We start from the raw sequence: 24,868 nt of genomic DNA on the forward strand, positions 1-24,868 counted from the left end.
ATTTTCTAGCCTACAGTATTAGCAAAGTGAGATCAGGCTGATAAACACTTCTGATCCCCCCAAACATCTGAAAAATCAACTAATTGGTAGGGGGGTATACATCCCCACCAACAGATTTTTCTAGAGTTCCCTTGGGTAAGCAATTTACCATGCATACTGAATGGAGCAAAATCATAGCTATGTCTCAGCTAGAGAAAGAGAGAAGGGTAGCTGAGCTAACAGACATCCGTCCCCCACCTCCTCAGAACAGGTCCTGATTTTATCAGCTACTAGGACCTGGAGGTAAAGCTCCCAGAATTTTTTCCCAGACACTTTTCCAATAAATTTGACTAGAATTTGACCATATGCTGAGTGCCAAATGCTTGAAGGGTAACTAAAGAACCTCAACATCTCAGTCTTAGGCACACCTGACGTCCATCGTAATCCAGCTCTCCCATCGGGTTTCAGACCACATGACAGCTTGGCAGCTGGCCAGCTGAGCCAAGATGCCTGATCGCAAAGCCTCTTTAAAAAAGGAGGAGGATGCTGGTGAACAATTTAGACACATCACTTAGGCAGGTATGCTTCATTATTCTAATTTTCTCTACCACTTTGGGGTTTATAATGAGGTTTACTAGATTCTGAAGCAAAATATAGTAAGACTTTACCCTTTTCTCTTTAGAAGGGTTAAAAACAAGTGCAGCTGACATCTTACTGTGGTTGTATAACATGGAACTAAACCACAGAAAATAGACATTTCTACCTTAAAATTCTGGAAAAGATTTTTTCTTTAATTAAGTAAAAATCTGAGTTTTTTTCTAAAATATTTCTAGGGAGGTTCATCAGTACACCTAAATTGCAAAGGTAATAAACAGCAAGGCCTTCCAGTGGCGTCAAAAAGACACCTACATCACATGGAGCTCAAAGGAACACCTTTAAAAGTTAGGTAACTGAAGACAGGAAATATCATGATGGAGTTAAAAAGGGGAAAAGAAAGAAGGGAACAAAAACCTGGGGTGAAGAGAACAAAAAAGGAAATACAATGTTATCATACTGCTTTTTTTGAAGTCGACAGCATCCTCAGCAAACATATGTCTATAATGTGTCCCTTTAGAAGAGCAGATATTACTTGTAGGGGTATAAAATAAAGCTCAGCCTCTATCTCTAAGTTCCTTAAGTTTCTTCATAAGGGTTGCTCTAGCCTTGGCAGCCCACACTGCTGAGTACTAAGACCTCATTTTATTAAGGATCCTGTCTTTGCTCTTCTTTTCCTCTCTTCCTCTTCTTTTCACATTTCCCTGTGTCTCTCAGCCTGAGGCAAGGACCCCCATTTTGCTGATCGTGTTGTGATTCTGTTTCTGCAGGCTTCATAAAACTAAAGGTTGTCACGAGGATTTAGTGAGAGGGATAAAACAGCCTTTTGGTCAAACAAAACTATACAGACACTGGAGAACTCACGTTAATACCATCAGTGCCACCTACTGCTCTATTTCTAAAGTACAGTGTGTGTACATCAGTAATCGCTACAAACCATCATAGCTTCCTCCTGTAAAATTTGACTCAATGTGTATGAGCATTTTTAACATCTATGTCTTACTTTTTTCCCTACAGTTAACGCAGGCAAACCTTGAAACCGCAGTTCTGTTTAGAACAAGCTAGACCTAGACTTATCTCATTATAAACTCCCACACATTGAGAGTGTTTCTTCCCCTAACATGCACTTTCTTACTTGAACCCAGGGAGGCTGAAGTTGACTTTCCAACAAAAGGATTGTCTGAAGAGGTTCTTCTGGAGGGAGAAGACACTGTGGTGTGAAGACAACATCCGTGACCTGGGGTGATGTGCTGAGTTAGTGTTTGCAGAAAACTTTGCTCTACCCAAATAGATGGAGTTAGATCAAAGCATGCAGAGAAGACAACATCCTGGGAGGTAACAGTTTCAAAATGAGTTTTAGGTAGGGCAGAATGCATGGCATTGTCCCTGCACTGCTATCTCCAGAGAACTGTAGGAAATTTGGGAAAAAAAATACACACTTTGTATGATTTCTCTTCAAAGACCTTGCAGACTCAGCCTTCTTATTGTCCAGTATTCTTGCAAGCGACATTATTTCACTTCTGTGGGCTGAAAAAGAATTTGGTGGGATAACAAATGATGTCTGGCAGAATTGAGTCACACTGAATAACGAATTACCAGAGGGCATTTGTATACTTTGGTGATAAGAGCAATATGGGAACCTAGATAGGCCAGACTCAAAACCAGTTTTGCTGGTTTCCAGATTTCTGGAAAATATTTTAATCAATGTTATACTTTAAAACCTACTATTTTGGGTAGGTTTCCATCTTCCCACTTTTGCAGTTGTCCTCTGTTTTGCTAAAAAGGAACAAACTGTACCATCATAGTCACAACCTTTTCTTGTCTCTATGACAAAAACAACACATTCTAGTGTTAGCAGAGTGTCCCTTTCACCACTTGCGCTTCACATGGAGGATAGCTAGTGGCTGCCCTTCTGTTCCTTTCTGCTCTTGGTGACTGCCCCTCCACTGTGTATGCTAAGTTTGCCTATTCTTACTGTCAGAATATAGCTTTTCTCCTGGAGAGCTCATTTTGCTGTAGGTGCACAGCTACAGGCATTACCTCCTTTATGGCAGTAAACATAGACACCTCTATGTGCATCACAGAGATCCCACATTTAATCCTGGCAGGCCTTGAATATAATAAATAGGGCCCTTTGCCCTCTAGCAATTAAGAGCATTTGCAGGGATGAAAGTTTTTGGACTGTCTGTTGGATGTAACTTTTCCTAGGCACTTCATATGCTTTTCCCTCACTAATAACAAAAAAGCAGGAATCTGGGATGGCACTGGGTGAAAAAAAGCTTCTTTAAGACACACAGATTGGATAAAGTGAAATGTAATCTGAATATGAAGGAATACTAATATTCATAGTCCTATTGAGCACTTTTTAGCGGATCAGAAACACTTAAAAAATCCCATGAGTATTATCTCCAACCTGCAAAAGATGAGTTACATGAGTTGCCCAGGTTCACCCAATGATGGTGTTGCCAGTGCTTGTGAAATTATCTTGTGGTATCTGACGATTCTTTCAAACTCATTCTCCAAGGTTTAAGGGGTTGTAACATCTTTCACCAAATTAAAAAAGTAGAAGTATCCTCTTATTACGAAATCTGGAAAAACATGACACCCAAGAACCTGAAAACCACAGACTATATAAAGAACTTAAAAGTTTTATTATTACAACTTCAGTTCATTGTTCTAAAATTGTTTGCATGTTTTTTAGGCTTTTGAATGCTGAAGGGACAGTGATATGTCAGTGAGCCAGTGCCACTGTTTATCTGGCATCACTATTAGAGGTTTGCTTGTCATCCCTGGAGAGGTAAATGGTGTCGGCAGTTTGACTTCAGCATCTTGAATGAGGTTCACAGGACTGCAGAGGACAGTGGTACCCAGCCAGTGATGATGGGGCCCACAAACCTGCAAACCGGTCTAGTTTCCCTCTGGCAAGCTGCAGCTTGCGGTAGTTACTCATAACGAGAGCGAGCAAGCACAAGTTCCTCTGGCAGGGATCTCACTTTTGCTAAAAAAAAGTTCACACGTACCGCCTAACACTACAAACAAACCCACCGACAGTTCTGCCCGTGACATACGCCACTGCCTCTGCCTGCCATCATGGGAGTTGCTGCAGCAGGCCAAGGCGACGGCGCGGCCTGACATGGCGGCCGTTAGGCGGCGCCCCCTGGCGGCCCGCGGGCAGGATGGCAGCAGAGGGGCCCGGCGCGAGAGTCGGCGGGGCGGGAAGCAGCCCCCAGCCGCTGACGCTGTGGTACTCGGTCCATAGGCCGCAATTAGTGAGGCAAATTGTGGGCTAACCGCCCCTGCTGTCTCGTTTAAAATGTCTGGTTTTGCAGAGTATTCGTTGACAGAAGGCTGACGAAAGCCTCTGGGATTAGGACAGGCTTGTGGGCTGTGTTGTTACCTTTTCCACTCATCACCTAAGATGGCCTTTCTGAGACTGGCAGCTTTCAGCCTCGCCCTCAGGGTTTCCAGAGAAAAGTGTGAAAATGTGACTCGGGCAGATTTGATGGTTCAGAAATGAAGTGAGCCTTAAAATACTACTGTTTTTTCTTTTAAGTAACACGATTTTTAACCTACAGGATGATGTGGTTTCCTACCTACTCCAGGCAGTAACAGCCACAGCTGCTCCACAACTAATGATTCTCGGCCAGGCTTTTTTTCATAAACTGGCAAATAGGGCAACTCAAGCCATTGAGACAAAAAGACACCTGGCCACTAAAACCCTGAGCCCTTCCCTGGGCAGGCTGTAATGCCTTCCAGTTAACCTAGAAGGGAAACCTCTTTCCCCCGCTGCGCAGCCCAGCCTGTGGGTGAGGTGGCACAGTGCAGCTGAGCCCGCCGGCCAGCTCCGCTGGCTGGAAAGGCAAGGCAGCGTTCACTCTCACCTTTCCTGCCTCTCCCTGTTCCCAGCCGTGCTGTTCCATCCCCTCTTGCCAGGCTCTTTGCTGAGACAGCTCTAGTTCCTAACTTGGCAAAAAAAGTTTTCTGCGTCCTTAGGTTAGTTTGGTGAGCTGTATCCTCAGCAGTCTGACTGCCGTAAGTGCAGAGAGGGCATGGGAAGTGTAAGTGGAAGAGCAAGGCTTTGGGGGTGGTTAGCCATTAAGGTAGGCTTGGCTGTATTATGTTAGGTCTAAGAGACTTTTATGTAGATGGGCTGCCCGTCTTCTGAACCAATTGCCTTGGACTTGTTTTGTCTTAAGTGAGCTCAGAGCCTTTCCCTCTATGCTACTACGTAGTCCGTGCCTGCTGGCGCAATGTTATTCTCCACAGTGCCAGAGATGCCCTGGATCTCACCTGGAGGTTTGCTCAGTGCTGAACTGTGGATTTTTGGGCAGGTTGTGCTCTAAGCTCAGAATCGGATTCAACTGACACAGCGGTCCCAGAAGCACTGGCTTCTCAACCAGACATGTAAGCACATAAGTATCTTCCAAGCAGGCAGCTGCTCTGTGGAGCTTTGAAGATCTCAGGTTACGACTTAGGGACCGACATCTCTGCAGATGTGTGTGCACTGCTTGCAGCATCCCAGCTCTGTGCTGGAGCAAGACAGGGGCATACTGTTCCCTGACTTACTACTCATTAGTTTCCCTGGGCAGAGGACATAGGCCCAGAGGCCAGAAAAGAGCTGTGGCATAGAAAAAGAGAAACCAGGCAGAAAATCAGGGACCAGGACTACAAGGAGGGCTACAGTGCATGCCAAAGTAGGGATAGAGCTTTTGTAGCTCTGTTTGTAAAAGCTCTCAGGGCTGCAGGGTTGCTCAAGAGCAGAATGAAGCCAACAGCTTGCACAGAGCCCTGGGAACACAGCTGGAGTTAATTGTGGAGGAAGGGTATGAGGTAAACTAGTGCTTACAGACTGATGAACTGAACAAGAATATATAACAACATTTAACCTGGCAAGTAACCTAAGAGACATCATGTAGACTGAGTCTACTAACCCGGTTGGTAAGTGGCCAGCAGATAGAGAAGGTCCATGGGTGTTAAATGGGAGGGTGTATCTCGAGGGGAGGACTCAGGGGCCGGACTGAAATCAGGTGGTGAACTCAAAGTGTCCTCCCTGCTGGAATTTGCTCAGGGCAGTGCTGAATTTACAACCATCGAGTTTCAGTTGTCCCTGAGGTGTAGATACTGAATGCTGTGGCTGAGGAGCTCAAAACCATTTTTTACCTCCCTCTAAGAGAAGAAAAAGAGCCCTAGCTCCAAAACAGTCAAGACCTTTCTCAGGTCAGTCTTAAATGCTTACCTCTACCAGCAGCTGCTTCTCAAGCCCTGAGGATTTCACTGAGCCAATTTAATGCTGGTGGTCAGACAGTTTAAACCCATTAGCTCCCAGCTATCTGAATAATTTTCTCCTCGGAGCCCAGCACACTGGCAGACTGCTCTAACCAGAACTGCGGAGAACTGCCACATTAACTGGACATTTGCTAACTGTTGTGGCTTGCGTGGTGAGCATTTGAGGGCTGAAGAAAATGCCACTGGCTAGATCACTGTCCATGACTTCTCTTAACGGGCTCCCTCAGTGGGAGGATGAAGACCTGCCAGTGGAAGATTTGTTGCTCTTTGAAGTGTCTTGGGAAGTTACCAACAAAGGTTTGTACAACACTCTTAGGAGTTAGTATCACTGTTTTCAGGGGAGTGGAGGGAGGCACAAAGGGCTTGGACAAGAAAGGCATTAAGGGGAGATTGGGGAAAAGTGGGCTGCAGAACTGTTGTATTGGAAGGAGTGCATGTGGCATCTGTGTGTAATCATGCATGCTGTGTGTGGGCTGCATCTGCCTGCGCTTGTGTGGGATGAGCATATAGTCAGGACGTCTGTGTGTCTTTACATGTTTCACCACCAGGGATAGGTTGTTTAAACAAACATCTAAGTGTTATGCCTGGGTGTGCAGATGTATGGATATATAGATATTGCTTTGTACATATTTATATTTTACCTTGATGCAAATTCACTTGGGAACGTAATGCTTGAAAATGTGCTGTAAAACAGACATCAGATTCAGAGTAGTTTAGCAGTCTCCCTCAGCCTTCTAGAGCAGTGTGGAGAAGAGCCCAAATTTGAAACAGGTATAAATAAACATAGCTGCATTGAAGCCACTGAACAAAAAACAGATGTCAATGACCAGCAGTCTTTATGCCAGCTGAAACCCTTTTGGACTGGTCTTTGCAAACACAGGTGGTGCCAGACAGGGACTTCATGCTTTATGCATGTGTACAGATTGAAAATCTGTTCACTGCATGCAGTTTGTCATGCAAAGTGCACGTTGGTTGTTATGCAAAGATCTTTTTGCCTCCATTTCTAATTCACTCATCAAATCATCCCCTTTCAGCTAGGTGTAGTTCACCAACGGGGAATGGGCTCCATTTTTGCCACAAAAGTGAGTTAGTATGAGTAAATGATTGACCTCATGTGTCTTATTGTCCTGGCAGATAAATAGATTAGTCAGGAGAGGGGATCTGTAATCTGTAATCTTAACAGATCTGTAACAACTCTAAAGGGGAAATGTGTGTGAGAGGAACAGACAGTGCTAGGGTTTATCTCCATAGTGAAACTGGAATTACTATTCTGTGATAGCTTCTGGTATTTAATCTGCAGTGCAATTTTACATTGCTCTTTTTAGGGTGGTGAGGAGTATCAATACACAGAGGTTATACAGAGTAGCTTTTGCACTTTGAATCCCTGTGGGCTTATTTTTCAGCAGCTTCAGTCAAGCTTTTTGAGTGAATTTACTATTGCCAGAACTTGGAGCATGCAGCATCTAGTTTTGCAGTGTGCCCGGTAAGTAAGGCACTGGCAAGCAGATGGCAGCACAAATCTAGCAAATTCAGGTGTCCTCGCTAACATTTATGAACTCCATATATATTTTCTGAGTCATTTGGATGCACTGGTTATAGATATCAGATAATATGTTTAAGAAAAAGTAAAACACAATTAGTTTTATCTGTCTTTCTGTGTATGTACAAAATGCAGTGAATCACTTAATCATCCATATAGCTCTTGTTGACTTCACTGAAGCCAAATCAACTGACACAGCTAAAATTTATTATTCTCACATTTTATGAGAGAATTAATATTTATGAGAGTGAATATTTATTCAGTTAGTTTAAAAATAAGGTGCTGTTAATTACACCACTTACCAAACCCGTATATTTGAATGGGGCTGACTGAACTAGTCATGGCAAACAATTTCTTCATTTGAACCAGATCTCTGTGCACAGAGATTTCCATTAACCAACGTTGACTGGAAACACTTGTGCAAAACTCTTTAATAAGCCTATTTCAGCTTATTTTTTCTGGTAAATGCTTGATACTGAAGTTTTTTTCTATATCTTCGAGGCAATTGAATGTCTAAGACACATGGTGAGATACTGTTCCCTGGTGACCTAACTTTTATAAACAGTTCTTGGAAAATGTTAGGGCACTGTGTTTCTTAAGAGAGAGAGCAGCCAACAAAATACAGGAAGATTCATCACGGAAGATACATAGGCGTAGGAAATAATAGCTGACACTGTATTTTTCCTGCCTCCTTTAGCAGGAGGAAGAACTGTTTATTTAACCTGAACGTTTCTTTCTTCCTTTCTGGCAATGCAAAGGTGTGTCAGGGTAGTTCAGCATGAAGCTTCCTTACACTGCTAAAGTGGTGCAAAGCTGCTGTTGCCTACAGGAGAGAGTTCAAGTCTTTGTATTAACTTTGTGCGCATCACTAGGTGTTTGGCTATGGGTTCATTTCCTCCTTGACCAATGCTGCTTCTTAGTGGTTCCTCCATTTCTCCATGACAGTGACAATAAGGCTGAATGTCTTCTTCCCTGTGAGGAACATACTACCAGAGCTCACAGATGGCTATCTACTTCCACACCTGTAAACAGTGCACTTTACAGGTGCTGAGCTGTTTTCTGAACATCTCGAATATATTCTCCTTCAGAGGTTGAGGATGATGAAGGGGTCCTGCAAATTGGAGCACCTCGGATTATGTAGTGTGAGAGGGTCTTCATGTGCCAGGCTGCCCATGGGGAGCAAGCATTTACTGGGATTTCTCTGATGGTGCTGGTTGGTACTAAGACATGAGATAGAGCTGTAGGGAAGGACAAGTCAGTTGTATGAATTCAGTGCACAGAGATCTACAAGTATCCATTATTTCCAGAGTCTCATCACTTCTTTCTCAGCAGCTGGCACAGTGAAGGTGTCTCTGTTTTTTTTTAAGTCTAGATCATTTAACACATGCTCTAACAAGGCAGAGCTTTCTATTTCCCCATGCTTCCTTGTTATATTCTTTGTCCTGGCTGCTGCCTGTGCTAAGTGGCAACCTCTGACGTGTGTTGGAAAGCAATGGCATCTTGGTTACTCTTCTTTCTCCTCTTCTCTGTCTGGAGCAAGCAAAGATAAGGTAGCTGAAGGAGAGAATGAGAAATAAAGAAGGCTCATTTGCCAGTGTCACTCTTCCTCCCCCTTCCACCAAGTCATGTGAAAAGGAACTTGCCACCTAAACCAAGCACAACATTGAAATCATCTTGCATTGAAAGTCCCCTGCCAAAGAAATGAGAAAAGTGTAGTTTGTTTTGCAAGATTTTCTTCACTGTATTTGGCTCTTCACTGATGGGCAAGACCCATACTGTGAAGCAGATCTACTGTGTTTCTGTGGCAGAAGGGGAAAAAAGCAGGCAGGCAAGGGCCCCAGTGCACTGCAGTGCCACATGATTTGGTGGTAATCATGGGGAAGCTCAGCATTTTTCAACCTTCCCCTTTTCTCCTGGCCACCATGCTCTGGTAAAGCCAGGTCTGGTCATATCTGTGTGCATATTGGAAAAGACGACTGGTTTTCTTTCCTCCATAATGTGAAGACCAATAAAAACTTTGAGGACAGGAGCACAAACCAAGTGGCTACAAGCTATTTAGATCTTGTGTCTGAAGCCCCACAGATGGAAATTGTCAACAGGGAGCAGCCAGAGGCCATTGCAGGAGTAATGGCAGCAGTCCTGGACATTTTCCACAGCAAAAATGGCTCCATCCTCTTTAACCTCTTTTAAATGTTTGCCCACTGAAAACTGAAGTATTTAATCTGGGTAGGGGATTAAGTTTGTAAGTTAGAATAACAGTTAGCTGTAGTTTAGTGGGTTTTCTGATACATTAATGAGAAGGGCTGAGAATGTTCAAGATCTGGTCTGTGCTCTATAAAGACATCTTTAAAATCATTCCAGTAATATTTAGATTAGTATCTCCTGCTGTACTACTAACAGCTTTTAGATAGAAGATAGAAGAATGCTTAAAAATGCTGGGCAAACAGCCAGTTTGTATCATCATTCAGCTGTGAACAGATTAGCTCAAGAGTCACTGGTAGATGATGAATCCTAAATATTTTTTTCCATCCCTATTGGAATGAAGACTCTGCTAAAAACAAACCTTGATTCAGCTCTCCCTGGAGCAGAGCTCTATGTACAGTTTCTCTGGTGAAAATCTGGACTTTTGGAAATTAAATCCTGAATCCACTGAAGTCAGTAGGACCAGCATTTTACCTCCTCTGTGTTAAACATCTTTCCATGATGAAAGTTCCTTGGGATAAGGTGAATGATGTAATCTGTGACACACCTGAACTAGCACACTTTGGGGAGTGGGGATGTGCTGGCATAAACTTGGCATAAGCACAGCATCAAAGCTCTGTGCGTTTCTGGAGTGGGGTGGTATATCAATGTCAAATCAATCTCAAATGAAATCTTGTGCATTGGGGATCGTGCACACAGAAATAGCTTCTGTAGTGTGGACATCTGTCATAAATTTCAGTGTTTCAGTATTATTTCAGAATATGTTTGGAATGCCAGAATTTCACAGAATTTAGAGAACTTCTATCTTCTGATGAGTCCTGGCCACAAATGTAGACAAAAAATACATGAAGAAACATCTGCTATCTGAAGATGCTGGGTTTTTTTCACCTGACACATTTTACAACCTTATTCTATAAATGGTCCTCAAATAAGTCAACAGGCAATAAATAAATAAATAAAATCCCAACCAAACATTAGAAAATAATAAGTTCAAGCCCAATTTTATCACATCTCTGTAGCTCAGAGACACATTTTGAGGGGAAGGGGCAAAAGGATGGTTGATGTAACTAGTAATTGTGGCAGTGAAGTCAATTTGAATCCTGAATCTGGAGTCACAGAATCACAGAATCGTGTAGGTTGGAAAAGACCTTTAAGATCATCAAGTCCAACTGTAAACCTAACACTACCAAGACCACCCCTATACCATGTCCCTAAGCACCTCATCCAAACGTCTTTTAAATACTTCCAGGGATGGGGACTCAACCACTTCTCTGGGCAGCCTGTTCCAATGCTTGATAACCCTTTCAGTGAAGTAAAATTTCCTAATATCCAGTCTAAACCTCCCGTGGCGCAACTTGAGGCCATTTCCTCTTGTCCTATCACTTGTTACCTGGGAGAAGAGACCGACCCCCACCTCACTACAACCTCCTTTCAGGTAGCTGTAGAGAGTGATAAAGTCTCCCCTGAGCTTCCTTTTCTCCAGGCTAAACAACCCCAGTTCCCTCAGCCGCTCCTCATAAGACTTCTGCTCTAGACCCTTCACCAGCTTCGTTGCCCTTCTTTGGACATGCTCCAGCACCTCAATGTCTCTCTTGTAGAGAGAGGCCCAAAACTGAACACAGTATTCGAGGTGCGGCCTCACTTGCGCTGAGTACAGAGGCACAATCACTTCCCTAGTCCTGCTGGCCACACTATTTTTGATACAAGCCAGGATGCCATTGGCCTTCTTGTCCACCTGGGCACACTGCTGGCTCATATTCAGCTGGCTGTCAACCAACACTCCCAGGTCCTTCTCTGCTGGGCAGCTTTCCAGCTTTCTGCTCTCTTGGATTCCATGGCAGCCATGGTCCTCAGGAAAGCTTTAGTACCTTCAGAGTGGCCCGGTCAGGCCATAGCAAAGAAGCTGAAGAGCCCCGGGAGCACCCTGATCCTCTGTCTCTGTGTACCTGTCTCTGTCTCTGTGTGTGGGGAAGGAGTCGGTGATCAGAAACAGTCTCCACTTATCTCTGTCTCACTTGCATAGCTTTGCTTCCTATCTCTCTCCTTCCTTTTTGGTTTCTCCTGCTCTTTCCCTCTGTCCTTCTGTAATGTGGGGTGGGTGGGAGAGCAAGTAAAATGAATGGTGGGTATCTCTGGCAGTTTTGAGAAGTATTGGCAATTCCATGCTTGAAGGGTTGCATCTCCAGAAGACGTTTTTTGTCAGCGCAATTCCTGGGTAATCCTGGAAGTTGTGGGCCCTTCCTCATCAAGTGACAAAAAGCATTGGCAATGCATCTTTCCATATAACAGCTTGCAGCAGAAAGAGCACATCTACATATTAGATCTTGCACAAAGATCTCCACTTCTGCCAAATGTTGTCCTCGGTAGTGATATGATATTGGGAGACTGTTCTTGACTCACAGACTTCTTATTTATTTAGATAGTTCTGATGTCTGTTCTGGAGGGCTCTAATTGCTGCTTGGATTTTAAATATACAAATGAAATAATGCACCAGGACTTGAAATGAGGAAAGAAGAAAATGGCTGGAGTGATGCAGTTAACTCGTTTAGATAAATTCATAGTAGTGGTAATGTATATGAACACATTCAAACTTTTAAAAATAATTCTATGAAGTATTTTCTGAGAAAATATTTTGGTTTCATCTTCTATTTTTTAGAGAGCTCACTAAAAAAAAGGCAAAATTCTCTTAAATGAACAAAATCCTTCTTTCCCAAACATACTAGTTCCCCTTTCCATGCCAGCTTATTTTTCCCTGGAAAAAGAGGAAGAATGGGAAGGAAATTAATGGGGAAAAAGATTTGTTGTCGATTTCCTTTATTCTGGTTGAAGAGTTAAAAACACGTTTTAAAAAGAAATAATAGAAATATTTTTTTCTCAAGGACATTTAAAAATGATTAAAACTTAAAATATTTGAATAAAGCATTGTGGTGGAGATCAGAACATTAAACTAGCCCTGTATCCACATTTTACTGCTAATTTCCCATGTTTGTGATGATCTGAACCAATTCTCTGGATCTGATCTCTCCTGATTCTGCATCTATTTCTTATTTTGTCTTTTATTGTTTGTTTTAAAACCTGTTTCAAAGTACAAAACTTCAGAGGCTGCATACAGAAACTTCCAACATCATGGGATTTCAGTACATCCCTGTTGTTGGAAAGGTTTTCTGTTTATAATATGACCTTAAAACATCATATTAGAGTAGAATAAGGAGGTTTACCAAATTGTTGGAAGTAATTGGAGAATTCTGTTAGACTCCAAATGAATATGTAAAGCCTTACTCTGTTACTCAGTAGGATATGTAATGCATTGCTTATTGGCACAGGTATTTCCAGGGAATTCAAAGTAACTGAGCAGATATATCAGCTATCTCTTAATGATATATAATGTGTTCCTTGAATTTGCTATGGAAAAGTATCATTTCAAAAGTCAATACATTATTCTAGACATCGCTCTGTTCTTCTCCATATGTCTTTTTTAAGTTATGCTCAACACTTTCCACATAGTTTCATTTGCACACTTTCTTTTCTCTGTCAATTAAAGCTTATGCAAAGACATGCTTTGTGAGTCATATTTCCACAGTAACGGAGAACACAAAAGCAAGTTTTGGGACCAGGTAACACAGAGATTTTATTGCAGCTATCTTCTGAAGAGTTTTCACAGTGTGTAAAACATACTCTTTTGTTTTTATCCTAAGTACTTTTCATTGCGTTTCAGGCAAATCAGTGCCCTGAAATGTTTTTTACCTTGCTGTGCAACAGATTACGATGGCAGAGAACAGCATACTCTCCACTTTTTCCCTTCAAACGGGCCTTCCATACGTCTTTGGCAGTGCACACTTTAGGACACACAGTGATCCTAAGCAAAACCTTGTGAAAAGAAACACTTGGCTGTTGGCTATACAAAACAAAGTTCCAGGCTCTATTCAGCTCCTGAGCTGCAGCTTTCTTCGTAATCTTAAAATTAAAAGCTGTGGAAACTGAGCTACCTTGCTGATCCCAATGTTGAATGCCTTGCAGTGTGAAAGAGACTGATCTCCACTCTTGTGACAGTGGGGAAAGAGCTTTGCATCACTCTAGTCATATACAGCTTTATCATGTTATTTAGTATCTTTCATTTTGCAAGTAGATGTTTTCTCTTTTCCTGGGGTCACCAGGCTGCTTTGCACAAAAATCGTTCCTTATTGTAAGCTCAGTATTTCTGCCAGTTAAAACCAACTAGTTTCATGACTAAGATTTCTACCAAGCCCCTTATTTATCCATGTTGGATTGCAGTGCCTTATGCTCATATGACATACTTACCACCCCATAAGAACCAACGTGTCATTGTTACCTGCATCACTTTATGGGTTGAACATTCTGACTTGTCTCATATAATTAAAATTATATGTTTATCTGAATCCAGGCTATTCAAGAAGTCTCTCTCAGCTTGTGACAGAGAAACTTGGAGGGAATATATAGTGTCACTTACCTAAGATTTCTCTAAATCCCTGTCCAAAGCAGCCATGGTAGAATATGGTGACTTCTAAATGGTGACTAACTAACTAAGTTAGTTTCTTAGCTTTCTGGTCGTAATGAAGTGGAGAAGAATAGTCTTATGCATAGATTTCCTTCAGTAGTTCCATGTCTATATGATGTGAAACTCTTGAACTGTGAGCTTGATTTAGGACCATATACCTGTAAGATTCTTGTCTTCTTAGGTCTTGAATTACTATATAGGGTAATAATTTATTGTAATAATTCCATTTAGCATGCTGAGAGATTGGAACTGCATTTGTTTTTCTTTGTAAAATACCTAGAATCCTGAGACATCTTGACATAAAAATAGTAGGGCTAGGGACCCTTCAAGCATTCAAAACAAATGGGATATTTCTAAAGAAGAGGATTTTAAGTGCACAATTTCTTTTCTAGGAGCACAATTAAAAACATAGCCCTGTCGTTCAGGGCTGCAAGGTACCAGGCTTGGCAGAAGGCTTTCTGCAGTTGTCAGGTGATACCATTTAATTAATCTGGAAACTAATCTCCAAAGTGCTGAGCAACTTCAGCTGTTCTACTGTAAATGGTGGTCATTTGCTGCAGATTTTTAAGAAGAATCAGGTAAACTCTGAAGATTCTTGCCATATGCAGTTGAATGCAGTGCATTGGCATCTCTGGATGCTCCAGTACCTTTTAGAAAGTAAGTCTGGAGTACCTGCTGTCAATCACTGGCAACTTGCAGTGCTTACTTATGTAATTTTGATGTCACTGCTGAAAGGCATAGCACAGCCTTCTTGCCTGGAGTATTACCGAATGTTTTCAAATTCAGTGGAGGATGAAATTTTTAAGTAGGAACACTAATTCCCTTCCTGTTGCTTCCTTTGTTTTTTGCTTGTACCTGTTAAGCTTCATTTATCTTGCCATGCTTTAAAATTACTAGACCTATGCTAAACTTGTCTCTGATGTACAGCAGCTATCTAGCCTCTGATTTTCTCTTCCCTTGCCTTCACTTCCACTTGCTGGATTCAAGCATGCGCTGTTGTTCTTCCGAATTTGTGGTGGTGGAATGCCCACTGTCTGGCACCGTGGATCCTGTGGCAAAGGGCGCTTTGCAAGGCTGCCCTGCCGATGTGTGTATTACGGGACTGGCTATGGAGAACTGTGAGGAAGAGCAGCCAAGTGAATCTTGCATACCATGTGCAAGACTAGATAGATCCATACTGACTCATCAGGGGGTATTGTTGTCGCATTCTCTTATACGTTTTATATTGTGTTTATCTTTAAAATGGACAATATTTTGGTGGAAGGTGCTGCAAACATTTATTTTGGCAGTGTAGGCTACATTTCTTCCAACTTCAACAACTCTTTAGAATGGTGATAGAGCATGACACCTTTTGCTTTGAGGATATTGGTTTAAATCCATTTTTATAGTTGGTAGTCAATGAAATCCACCAGTCCCTCAACTTCTCTCAGTGATTTGTGTAAAACAAGACGGAAGTGCCAGCTCAGTTCTCACCACATGTATTTCCACATCACAAAAAATATGTTTGAAAATTATAACTGCTGCAATAAAAAAGCAGAAGGCTGTACTTGGGATGCAGTAGAATTAAGATTAGGCATGGGCGGGTGGAAGCATGAGCCCCAGGATTTGAATCCCACAAACTGAATGTAAAGATTTCAAGATCCGAAAAGGGGGGAATAACATAAGAATAAAATAATATGTTGGTTGAACATTTGTGGTGTGACTTCGAACACCTAAAAGAAATTTTTAAAAAATCACAGACTAGATAAAAATAACAGTTAAGGATAGAAAACACCCATTTGAGATTAGAGGAGAAATTCAGGGAAGCCATATGCAGTCACCCAGGAGTAAGCAAAGAGTTAAATTGTCATTTAAGAATTACACATGGTCTCCTATCAGTGCATACTCCTAAATTGAACCGTGAAGCTCTGATTCCATCTAAGAGACTGAACTTCTATTTATTTGATGGAGACTGGGTTTCACTTAAAATCTGAATATGCGAAGTGATTTAACTAGAGGTGTATCTGATCCACAGGTGGGTTGGAGCTTATTCCAGAGCTTTGTGGGCCCTTTCTACTTTTTGTTCTTTGTGATCTTCTTTTGCAGTGGGAGGCATTTACACTGTGATCCAGACAAAAGCCAAAATTACGGCAGATGAATGGGGTGAAAACTATTTTCTGGTTGGTCCCTATTTTGAGCACAATGTGAAGACTCAGGTGGAAGCATGTGAGCCTCCAAACCCCGCAGTTAAGAAGGCAATGGACACCATGAAAAGCCAAGGGTGTCAGGTAAATCAGATGTGCTACTGCTTCCCAGGGCAACAAAGCTGACTCTGAGGAGATTACAGTTTTGGTTAATGCTCTTGCCGTTCCACTTGACACAGCAGTCCTGGTCAATGTCACAATGGGAAAGGCTCAGAATCCACTGTTAGAACAGCAGAGACAATTCATTAAAGGTTATTTTTGAGGAAGAACCAGTTTATCCAATTACAGGTTTTAACAGTCATTTATCTGCAAGTCTACTTAATTGGATTAATGACTTATTTATCCAGTCTCTAAATACAGTGAGATTTTAGTAGATATAATATGACCTTACTTTGACTGAACCCTTATGTTACGTTTGGCGTTCTTGTGCTGGAGAGAGAAAAGCATTCCACTAGCTCACAATTTTTCTTACGTAGCTTTATATTGAGTTGAAAGCCAGAAAGGGACAAACCACAGGTGGACTTAAGAAAAGCACCCAGGTGACAAAGAATCTGCTTCCTCAGATCAATGCAACTAGCTGTCTGTTCCCTAGGAAGAGAGGTTAAACCACAGCACAAGGAGTGAGTTCATCTGTGTTTCCTACACAATTTTTAACCAGTGTTTTCTGTGTGGTGTCAGTCAAACCTCATAGCCTCTCTATGACTCAGTTTCTCCAACAGTAAACTAGGGATAAACTTCCTGTAAAGGTGATCGAATAGAATCTACTGTGTTGATGGGCAAGCTACTAAGCTGCAAGCAGCTGCAGCCTTGAGGACAATTGATTACCTGAAAATGGGTGGAAGATAACACATGCTAAATCTGACCTCCTTTCTTGAAAGTCCTCCTCAGAGATCTAGAACTCACCTTCACTCTGTTTCAGCATTGAGTCCCTCAGAGATGCTAGTTGGCAGGAGGAAAAATTATCTGCTTATAATGTGTGCTGAACAGATGTGAAAAATGTCGAGAGGCAGCAGCAAGGAAGCATTCTTACAAGGTTCTGTTGCTGAGGGGTATGACACACTTTAATGTAGAAATTCATAAACTTCTTGGACTGCCACCAGCTGTGGCACTGGTGATGTGTTATCTCCCTTTGTAACAGCAGTTCTGCTGTTCTTAGGATTTAATGCCCTATTGCATATTATGTAGAAGCGTATTGTTGGACGTATATGTGCCACAGCTTTGGAAGCGTCTGTTGGGGACACTAACATTGCATGATGCTTGTATTGTTCAGGCTGAGGTTCAAACCTAAAGGTCTAATCTAACTGCCATTTCTTATTTGTAATCAAATTTTCGTAAGTGATTGATCAAGTTTTCCATGTTGCCTCTGTGGCTTAGGAAGAGATGTCTCTGCAAGCTGTGTAACACTCATTTATTTGGAAAACAGCTAAAGACTTGTGGGGCAGATTAATTGCAATGCTGTATATACACTTCATGCTGTTCCAGCAATACATTCAATTTAATCGGCCAACTCTTCCCGCCTAATATGTGCATTGTGCTGCTAGAGTATTCATATATAGCAGCAAATCTGTCCCACGTACGTCAAGTATAGCTGTGATCTCTAATAATGACGCTCTAGTTTCCAGGAGCTGCACTTATCCTATTAACATTTATGTCTGGATTTTGCTTATGCATCACAAAGGTCCCCTGGTTTAAAGGGATCCAAGGAATGCTTCCAAACTTCTCAGGTCAGGTGTGTTCCTTGCCACAGCCTTATTCCATATTTAGATGAAGTCTGGGTTCACACAAACTCCCTGGTCTTTAACCTCATTTTCCTGAATAAGAAACCTGATAGCCTGAAATAAGGACATAAGGAGCTGACCCTCCTTCACACACCTGTCGTGGCACAAAAAAGACAGGTTGTAACAAACAGATCTAAGAGCTTTCATCTCATTGTTTTCTAGACTAGACCTCTATTCAGCCTGTTCTAGCGTCAGGGCTGGGTTCAACCCTTGAGGTCCCAGGGGTTGGTGAATGAAAAGAGATTGAACACTGGCATAAAAGATTCTTCTGCATGGGGTATAAACTGCACTAGCCTCCCTACAGTACCTCATTCTTCCTGGTTAGTATGTCTCTGCTGCTATAGCCATTTTGATGGTAGGATTAATGTGAAATAATCACAGAATCGTATAGGTTGGAAAAGACCTTTGAGATCATCGAGTCCAACCGTAAACCTAACACTACCAAGACCACCACTATACCATGTCCCTAAGCACCTCATCCAAACGTCTTTTAAATACTTCCAGGGATGGGGACTCAACCACTTCTCTGGGCAGCCTGTTCCAATGCTTGATAACCCTTTCAGTGAAGTAAAATTTCCTAATATCCAGTCTAAACCTCCCCTGGCGCAACTTGAGGCCATTTCCTCTTGTCCTATCACTTGTTACCTGGGAGAAGAGACCGACCCCCACCTCACTACAACCTCCTTTCAGGTAGTTGTAGAGAGCGATAAAGTCTCCCCTGAGCTTCCTTTTCTCCAGGCTAAACAACTCCAGTTCCCTCAGCCGCTCCTCATAAGACTTCTGCTCTAGACCCTTCACGAGCTTCGTTGCCCTTCTTTGGACATGCTCCAGCACCTCAATGTCTCTCTTGTAGAGAGGGGCCCAAAACTGAACACAGTATTCGAGGTGCGGCCTCACCAGTGCCGAGTACAGGGGCACGATCACTTCCCTAGTCCTGCTGGCCACGCTATTTTAGATACAAATTTCACTGTGCAGATTTCACTAATACAAATTTCAATGTGCATAATTTCACTGTTCAGACTGGCACAATCTGTAGTGTGGGCCCAGCTGTGTTGTGTTGCCTTGTGACAGTTCAGCCTACTCTCCTGGCTGGGCAGGTTGGGCAGGTAGGTTATATCAGTGGAGTTCTAAATACTCTTAGAGATATTTAACTATACTGATGCAGATAAAGCAGGAAAGCTGTATTTTTAGGCTGATGCGGTTTTAGGTATTATTACACCTTCTGATTGATCATTCTGCTCTGCCAAAGGGGATCAGCTGCGCTGCTTGGGCAGAATGAGGAAATGTCATGGTAGATACAGGTCCCAAGCACCTCTCCTACAAAATCTGTCACCAGTAATGGCAAAAGATTGGTGACAAATCTGTCTGAAAGAAAATAATAATTTTGAAATAAGAACAAAAATGGCATAGATACTTCAATAAGAACATAAGACCTCATTATTCAACAAAATATAGTCTTCCTAAGCTTTTTTTCATGAAAAAGAGGTTAACATTGCAATGAAAATCTAAATTAAAAGTATTAAAAACAAAGTGTTCCTAAAGATTGTAGTTTCCTTTTACTCCTGCCTTTGGTCCAGTATTACTCCATGTATTTTGCACGGAAAACCACTAATCCTGAGTATGTAGGACTATGATCATGTGTTCCTTATGTAAAATATTTAAGATTTGATGGTTATGGAAAATAGTTATGCTAACTGGCTTTTACATTCACTTTAACATTTTCTGCTTATATCCTTGCCTCTTTCCCATAGGTCTTTTTTGGAAGATGGCTGATAGAGGGCAGCCCATATGTCTTACTGTTTGATATAGGATCAGCAGCCTGGAATCTGGACAGGTGGAAGGGCGAATTTTGGGATGTCAGCAACATAGGGATTCCTTTTCATGACCGAGAAGCCAATGATGCTGTGATTTTTGGATCGTTAACAGCATGGTTTTTAAAAGAGGTACAGTTTTTAAATCTAGAGATTTTCAAACCTCAGCCTTGTCAGCAGGGCAAAAAGCTTTGGGATGTGGTTCCTATTCCCCAGTTTGAAAATTATGATTTTAAGGAAGGTGATAGCTGATGTAGATCAAATTTGTATTTAAAACATAAATCTTAAGTGGTCATTTAACTATTTTTCGGGGGGGGGGGGGGGGGGGGCGCAGGGGGACGACACAGGACTACATGAAATCTGCTGTGTCTTTACTGTCATGTCCCCTCTGTTTCTTCTCAACTCCCTTATTTGTCACAGGATGCTCTTACAGGTAGGATCTCAAACAACCTTTTCCTCCCCTATGGTAGTCAAGTTGTCACACTCACAAACTGTCCTTAAAGCCAGTCAAGCCATATCTCAGCTATTAGATACTACCTTGCACAGGGAATAGAGTCAAACAGAAAGAATTAGTGACAGCACTGTGACTTCACATGTCAGTCTATCACAGCCTACCTGAAGAGAGGAAACTTTTTGTTAATTTGCAGAATCATCTGTCTGTCATAGGTGCTTATGATTTTCTTATCTAAACGAGTTTGAACAGCAGAAGAGCACGTTAAAAGAAAGACGAGTGACTGTGCTTGCCAGAGCTCCCCAGCACTCTAGGAAGGATACTGTTCTGAAGCACTAACGAGGCACCTGTGCTTCTTGGGCTAAGGATTAGGGCTGATGGGAATCAAGACACATGACCACTTAGAATGCTGTACCGCTTTGCCATATGAAAGAAAGCAAGCACACAGAAGGCGGCATGAAAAAAAGAGGTTTCTGAGGCTAGGATGATGTGTTTCATGTATGTTCTTTCTAATAATTTTCAGCTTTCCTGTCAGTTTGACGACAAGCCCAACATAATTGCCCACTTCCATGAGTGGCAGGCAGGAGTGGGTTTAATACTGTCTCGATCTCAGAAACTACCTGTTGCCACAGTTTTTACTACCCATGCGACTCTGCTTGGGAGATACCTGTGTGCAGCCAGTATAGATTTTTACAACAATCTTGACCAGGTAAGAGACATTTTTCTCATTCCTTCTTCTTTCAGCTAATGACCTCCTGGCTCCTTTTCTATTTACTGTGAAACACCATATATTGTATTTTCTGTCTTGTGCGATCACTTATGATTGACCCACAGCTGAGTGATAGGTTGTCAGTTCCAGAGCACAAGAAATGATATTTGTAACACCATGGAGTGTCTAGGCATGAGTGCCTTTGTCTCTGAGTCATCTGACAGGTCCTAAAGCTCAGTAGAGTCTAGAATACTTGCAGTACCTTCAGTGAACTTTGATTTACCAGATTTGCACTGCAGAGTACTGAAACTCATTCAGCCTCCAGTCAAGTCAGTGCCTTAGTCCAGTCCACTGATATATGGGGTAATATTGCAGCAGTACAGGACTGCCAACAGAGATTCTTAATGAAAAGATTCTTCTTTTCAATGGCTTGGGACATTTTCAAAAGCAAGGGGAGAGTTACAGGCACAGACATCACTGCAAGTCAAATGTCCTTGAGAATCTTCCCCTTTGTGTTCAGGAAAGGCAATCAACTCAAGCAATGGATGCTACAGTTTGGGAGTTACTGTTAGCAGCATGAGTAACCAGTGAATGTAAAACCTATTCAGCTGTAGTCATCATCTGACACTTCAGGTGCAGCTTCACAGCACCCTTTCTTAATGAAAGGCAGTATTAAAAATAGCCAGTAGCCCTCCTCTTGCTGAAATTCCCTGGAATGGCATTAAATATTTTTTTGGTTTTGTTTTTTTTTTCCCAGCCAACTTCTTAATTCTTGCAAGTCATAATAAGTCCTTCTACTTTCAAGCTTTTCAGGTTAGGCTTAATGTGTAACTGGCAAATATAGGAAGTATTTTCTGAGTTCAAAAGACCCACATCTGTTTCTTGGAATTTTTGTAAACTATCTAGTGGTTTTGGTTTTCACTGTTCTCTTTCCACTCAAAGCATAACACAAACCACCATTTCAAGGACCCAGATGTCTTTAGCACTGCCTTCAGCAGAGGTACCTCACATGATCTGGGATTTCTAATATGGTTACAGACAAACTGAGTTCAAGAGATTTTTGCATTCCAGATTTTATTGAGGGTGGGGTAGTTAAAAGGCTAAAACAACTGCCTTATTCACTGTCCATGCATTTCCTTGGCTAAAATCATTGAAGAAAATTATTCAGTTGGCAATTTTCAGTTGGATGTTTGTTCCACAGTGTGTCAAGTTTCAGTGTCTTCCAAAGGCAAGGCCCAAGCAGTAGTGTGCTGCTGGCCTTATTCAGAAGCACAGAAGAGATTGCCATTCCCTTGAACTCCAAGGAAACAGTCATTCACCTTACTCCTCCTTTTTTTTTTTTTTTTTTTCCTTTCCCTCCAAAGGCAACTACTGAATCTACTGAACACACTAAGAGTAAAAGACTGTCTCCACTCATTTACTTATATGCATAAAGGTTGTAGCATGATAGTGTGTAGGGGGAATTCTCTCTGGCCAATATGAGGTAACATAGATGGTTACTCCTCCTAGGCTCCCTGTATCATCAGCAGAGTTACACTGGCCTTTTCACAATCAGTGTAAGGCAAGCATCCTCAAATTACCATCTGAAAGATCTACCTCCATCTACCACCTAGGAAAACTAGTCTCCTAAATTAGATATGTTTATTAGGTGCATTAATGAGGCAGCATGAATAACCCAGTCGTGCTGTCAGACCCAAGTTTCAGGAGTCTAGACATTCCTGCTCCCTCATATTCTCCTTATGTGTATATATGCAAAATCTAGCTTTAAAGTCATATTAAATTACTTTTTCTCTAGACAGAGCTAGATTGAAAGAACTAAAACCATGCAGTTTCAGGTTTAACACTTGAGAAAGTGGGGACTTTTCAGCAGTAACTTTATTCATTTGCCCTTGCATTCTTACACGTAATTTGTTAGAAAGGAAGCCATAGTAAAAAAAAAGAAAAAAGAAAAAAAGGGGAAAAAGGGGGGGAGGGGCATTTAAAATGAGAAATTAGAGTTAAAAAAAAGAGAATGCTCAATTGTTTTACAAACTGATGCTAAAAATACTGTGTCAGAGCCTTGCCTTCCTTTTGTAAAGAAAATTTTAAAAAAATTTTGGTTTGTTTTGTGTTCTGGTTAATTTGGTGAACTACAAGTAGTCTGGCAAAATAATCTTCTTTTCTCAAAAGCAACTTTTTTTTGCCTTCATGATAACTTTGGGGGCCTCACCCTTGTCTGTGTACTCAAAAGAAAAAAATAATGATCTTACATCTGAGCAGACTCACAGATTTTAATATATTTATAATCTAGTCACAGTATTAATATAATTTTTACTGTTCACATATGACATGGCCAACTTTATGTGATAACGTACTGTCTATCCTTCTGCAAAGCTTCACAAATTCCATTGGTAACTATCAGCTATGTGATAAATACAGACATTTCTATTCAGACTTTATTCTAAGAATATATGGAATGAAACATATGTATCAGTTTAAAGTATTATGATAAACTGCTGTAAGTAATATTTAAGGGAGGAAACGCATGGGTTTCTAGACCTTAATGCTTTATGCCCTCTGTGGAGAGATTGACATTTAAAGGTACTAATAGAGGAAATTATGCCAAGCTGTTATACTACTGTTTAACAAGCTTGTAGGGTGCTAAAGCTCTTCCTGACAAAGTTAACTTTCAGTAAGAGAACTGATATCTTAATGAGGGCTCCTTTGGCTGTAAAAAGGTCAGCCTGGCCCAAAAGTCAGTTGAGAAACATGACAGGTTGATCTAGAGTACAGTAATTAAATGATACGGATAGCTAAGTCTTCAGAGGCTATTCTTGTTGCCATCTTCTAGTAGTAAACTATTAAGGTCAAACAAGCAATTTGTCCAGCGAAGAAGATGCTCCAGGGCTTCCTAATGTTTAATCTTTGGATGAGACAATATATTTTTAGGGTGTGTCACCTCCCACCCCGAAGTAGAATAGCTGTTTTTCCTCTTTCAGTGCTATTGTATACTTTTCTTCCTTTAAAGCATAATAGTAATTTACTTTAAGTTCTCACTTTTGATCTGCGTTTCATGGTTAGAACACAATTTCCACCAGCTTTAAGCACAACAGTTGAGATGGGTGGAAAAGATGCAACTGTAGTATGTGCTGTGGCAGACATCACAGAAAAAATGGTTGCAGCACAAAAGGAATGGGTACAGCCTGACTGTGCCTGGAGACAATCAATCAGGCATCCACAGCTCCTACAGAGAAAAGAGGAAACCTCATGTTCCCTTTTCTAGTCCCCAACACAGTCCACAAAAAGCTGGCTTAGAAAGCCTGCTAGACAGCCAGGTGCTTTTCTGCAATGTGGAAGGATTTAACAGTGGGATCCACAGACAAAACCATGACATGATTGTTTGATGACTAACAGAAGATATTCACAGTCCTTTCTCTCTCCCCTTTCACAGTGCCCTGGGTGTGTGTGACCAGTGTATTGTTCCACACCGTAATATTTCCTGTTAGCCCTGACACTGTAACACACTCTCAGTTCGTCTTCCACTGTCCATCAGCCCTGCCTGCTCTGCGCACACACACATATGCACGCACGCATGTGCACATGCCCACACAGTGCAGCACTCTTCCACTTCAGTGTTAAACCCCCCCTGTAGATAAGCATTGACCAGAAGACACGAGATAAGTTGAAAGATCTCCTTTAAAAATATAAAAGATTACTGAGATTTTCTTTCTTTCTCTGGATTCCACAGTGGAAAATACCACTTTAATTCACCTTCCTAGCAAAGCTCAATATGTGCCAATTGGCACAAGTGTAGAACATACAAATGTATTCTCTGAAGTA

At 41.6% G+C, this 24,868-nt stretch overlaps 1 protein-coding gene across 1 annotated transcript in view; it reads left to right on the plus strand.

Annotated features, from left to right (window-relative positions):
• The first annotated feature begins 6,035 nt into the window (after nt 1-6,035).
• Nucleotides 6,036-24,868, plus strand: part of GYS2 (glycogen synthase 2) — a 47,664-nt gene continuing 28,831 nt past the window's right edge. The window contains exons 1-4 of the mRNA XM_072850032.1: nt 6,036-6,156; nt 16,203-16,384; nt 19,830-20,021; nt 20,864-21,049. Coding sequence (XP_072706133.1) covers nt 6,036-6,156; nt 16,203-16,384; nt 19,830-20,021; nt 20,864-21,049 — 681 coding nt within the window. The remainder of the gene's footprint in view (nt 6,157-16,202; nt 16,385-19,829; nt 20,022-20,863; nt 21,050-24,868) is intronic.

The sequence above is a fragment of the Ciconia boyciana genome, chromosome 1, assembly GCF_034638445.1.
Source record: "Ciconia boyciana chromosome 1, ASM3463844v1, whole genome shotgun sequence".
Lineage (NCBI taxonomy): Eukaryota > Metazoa > Chordata > Aves > Ciconiiformes > Ciconiidae > Ciconia > Ciconia boyciana.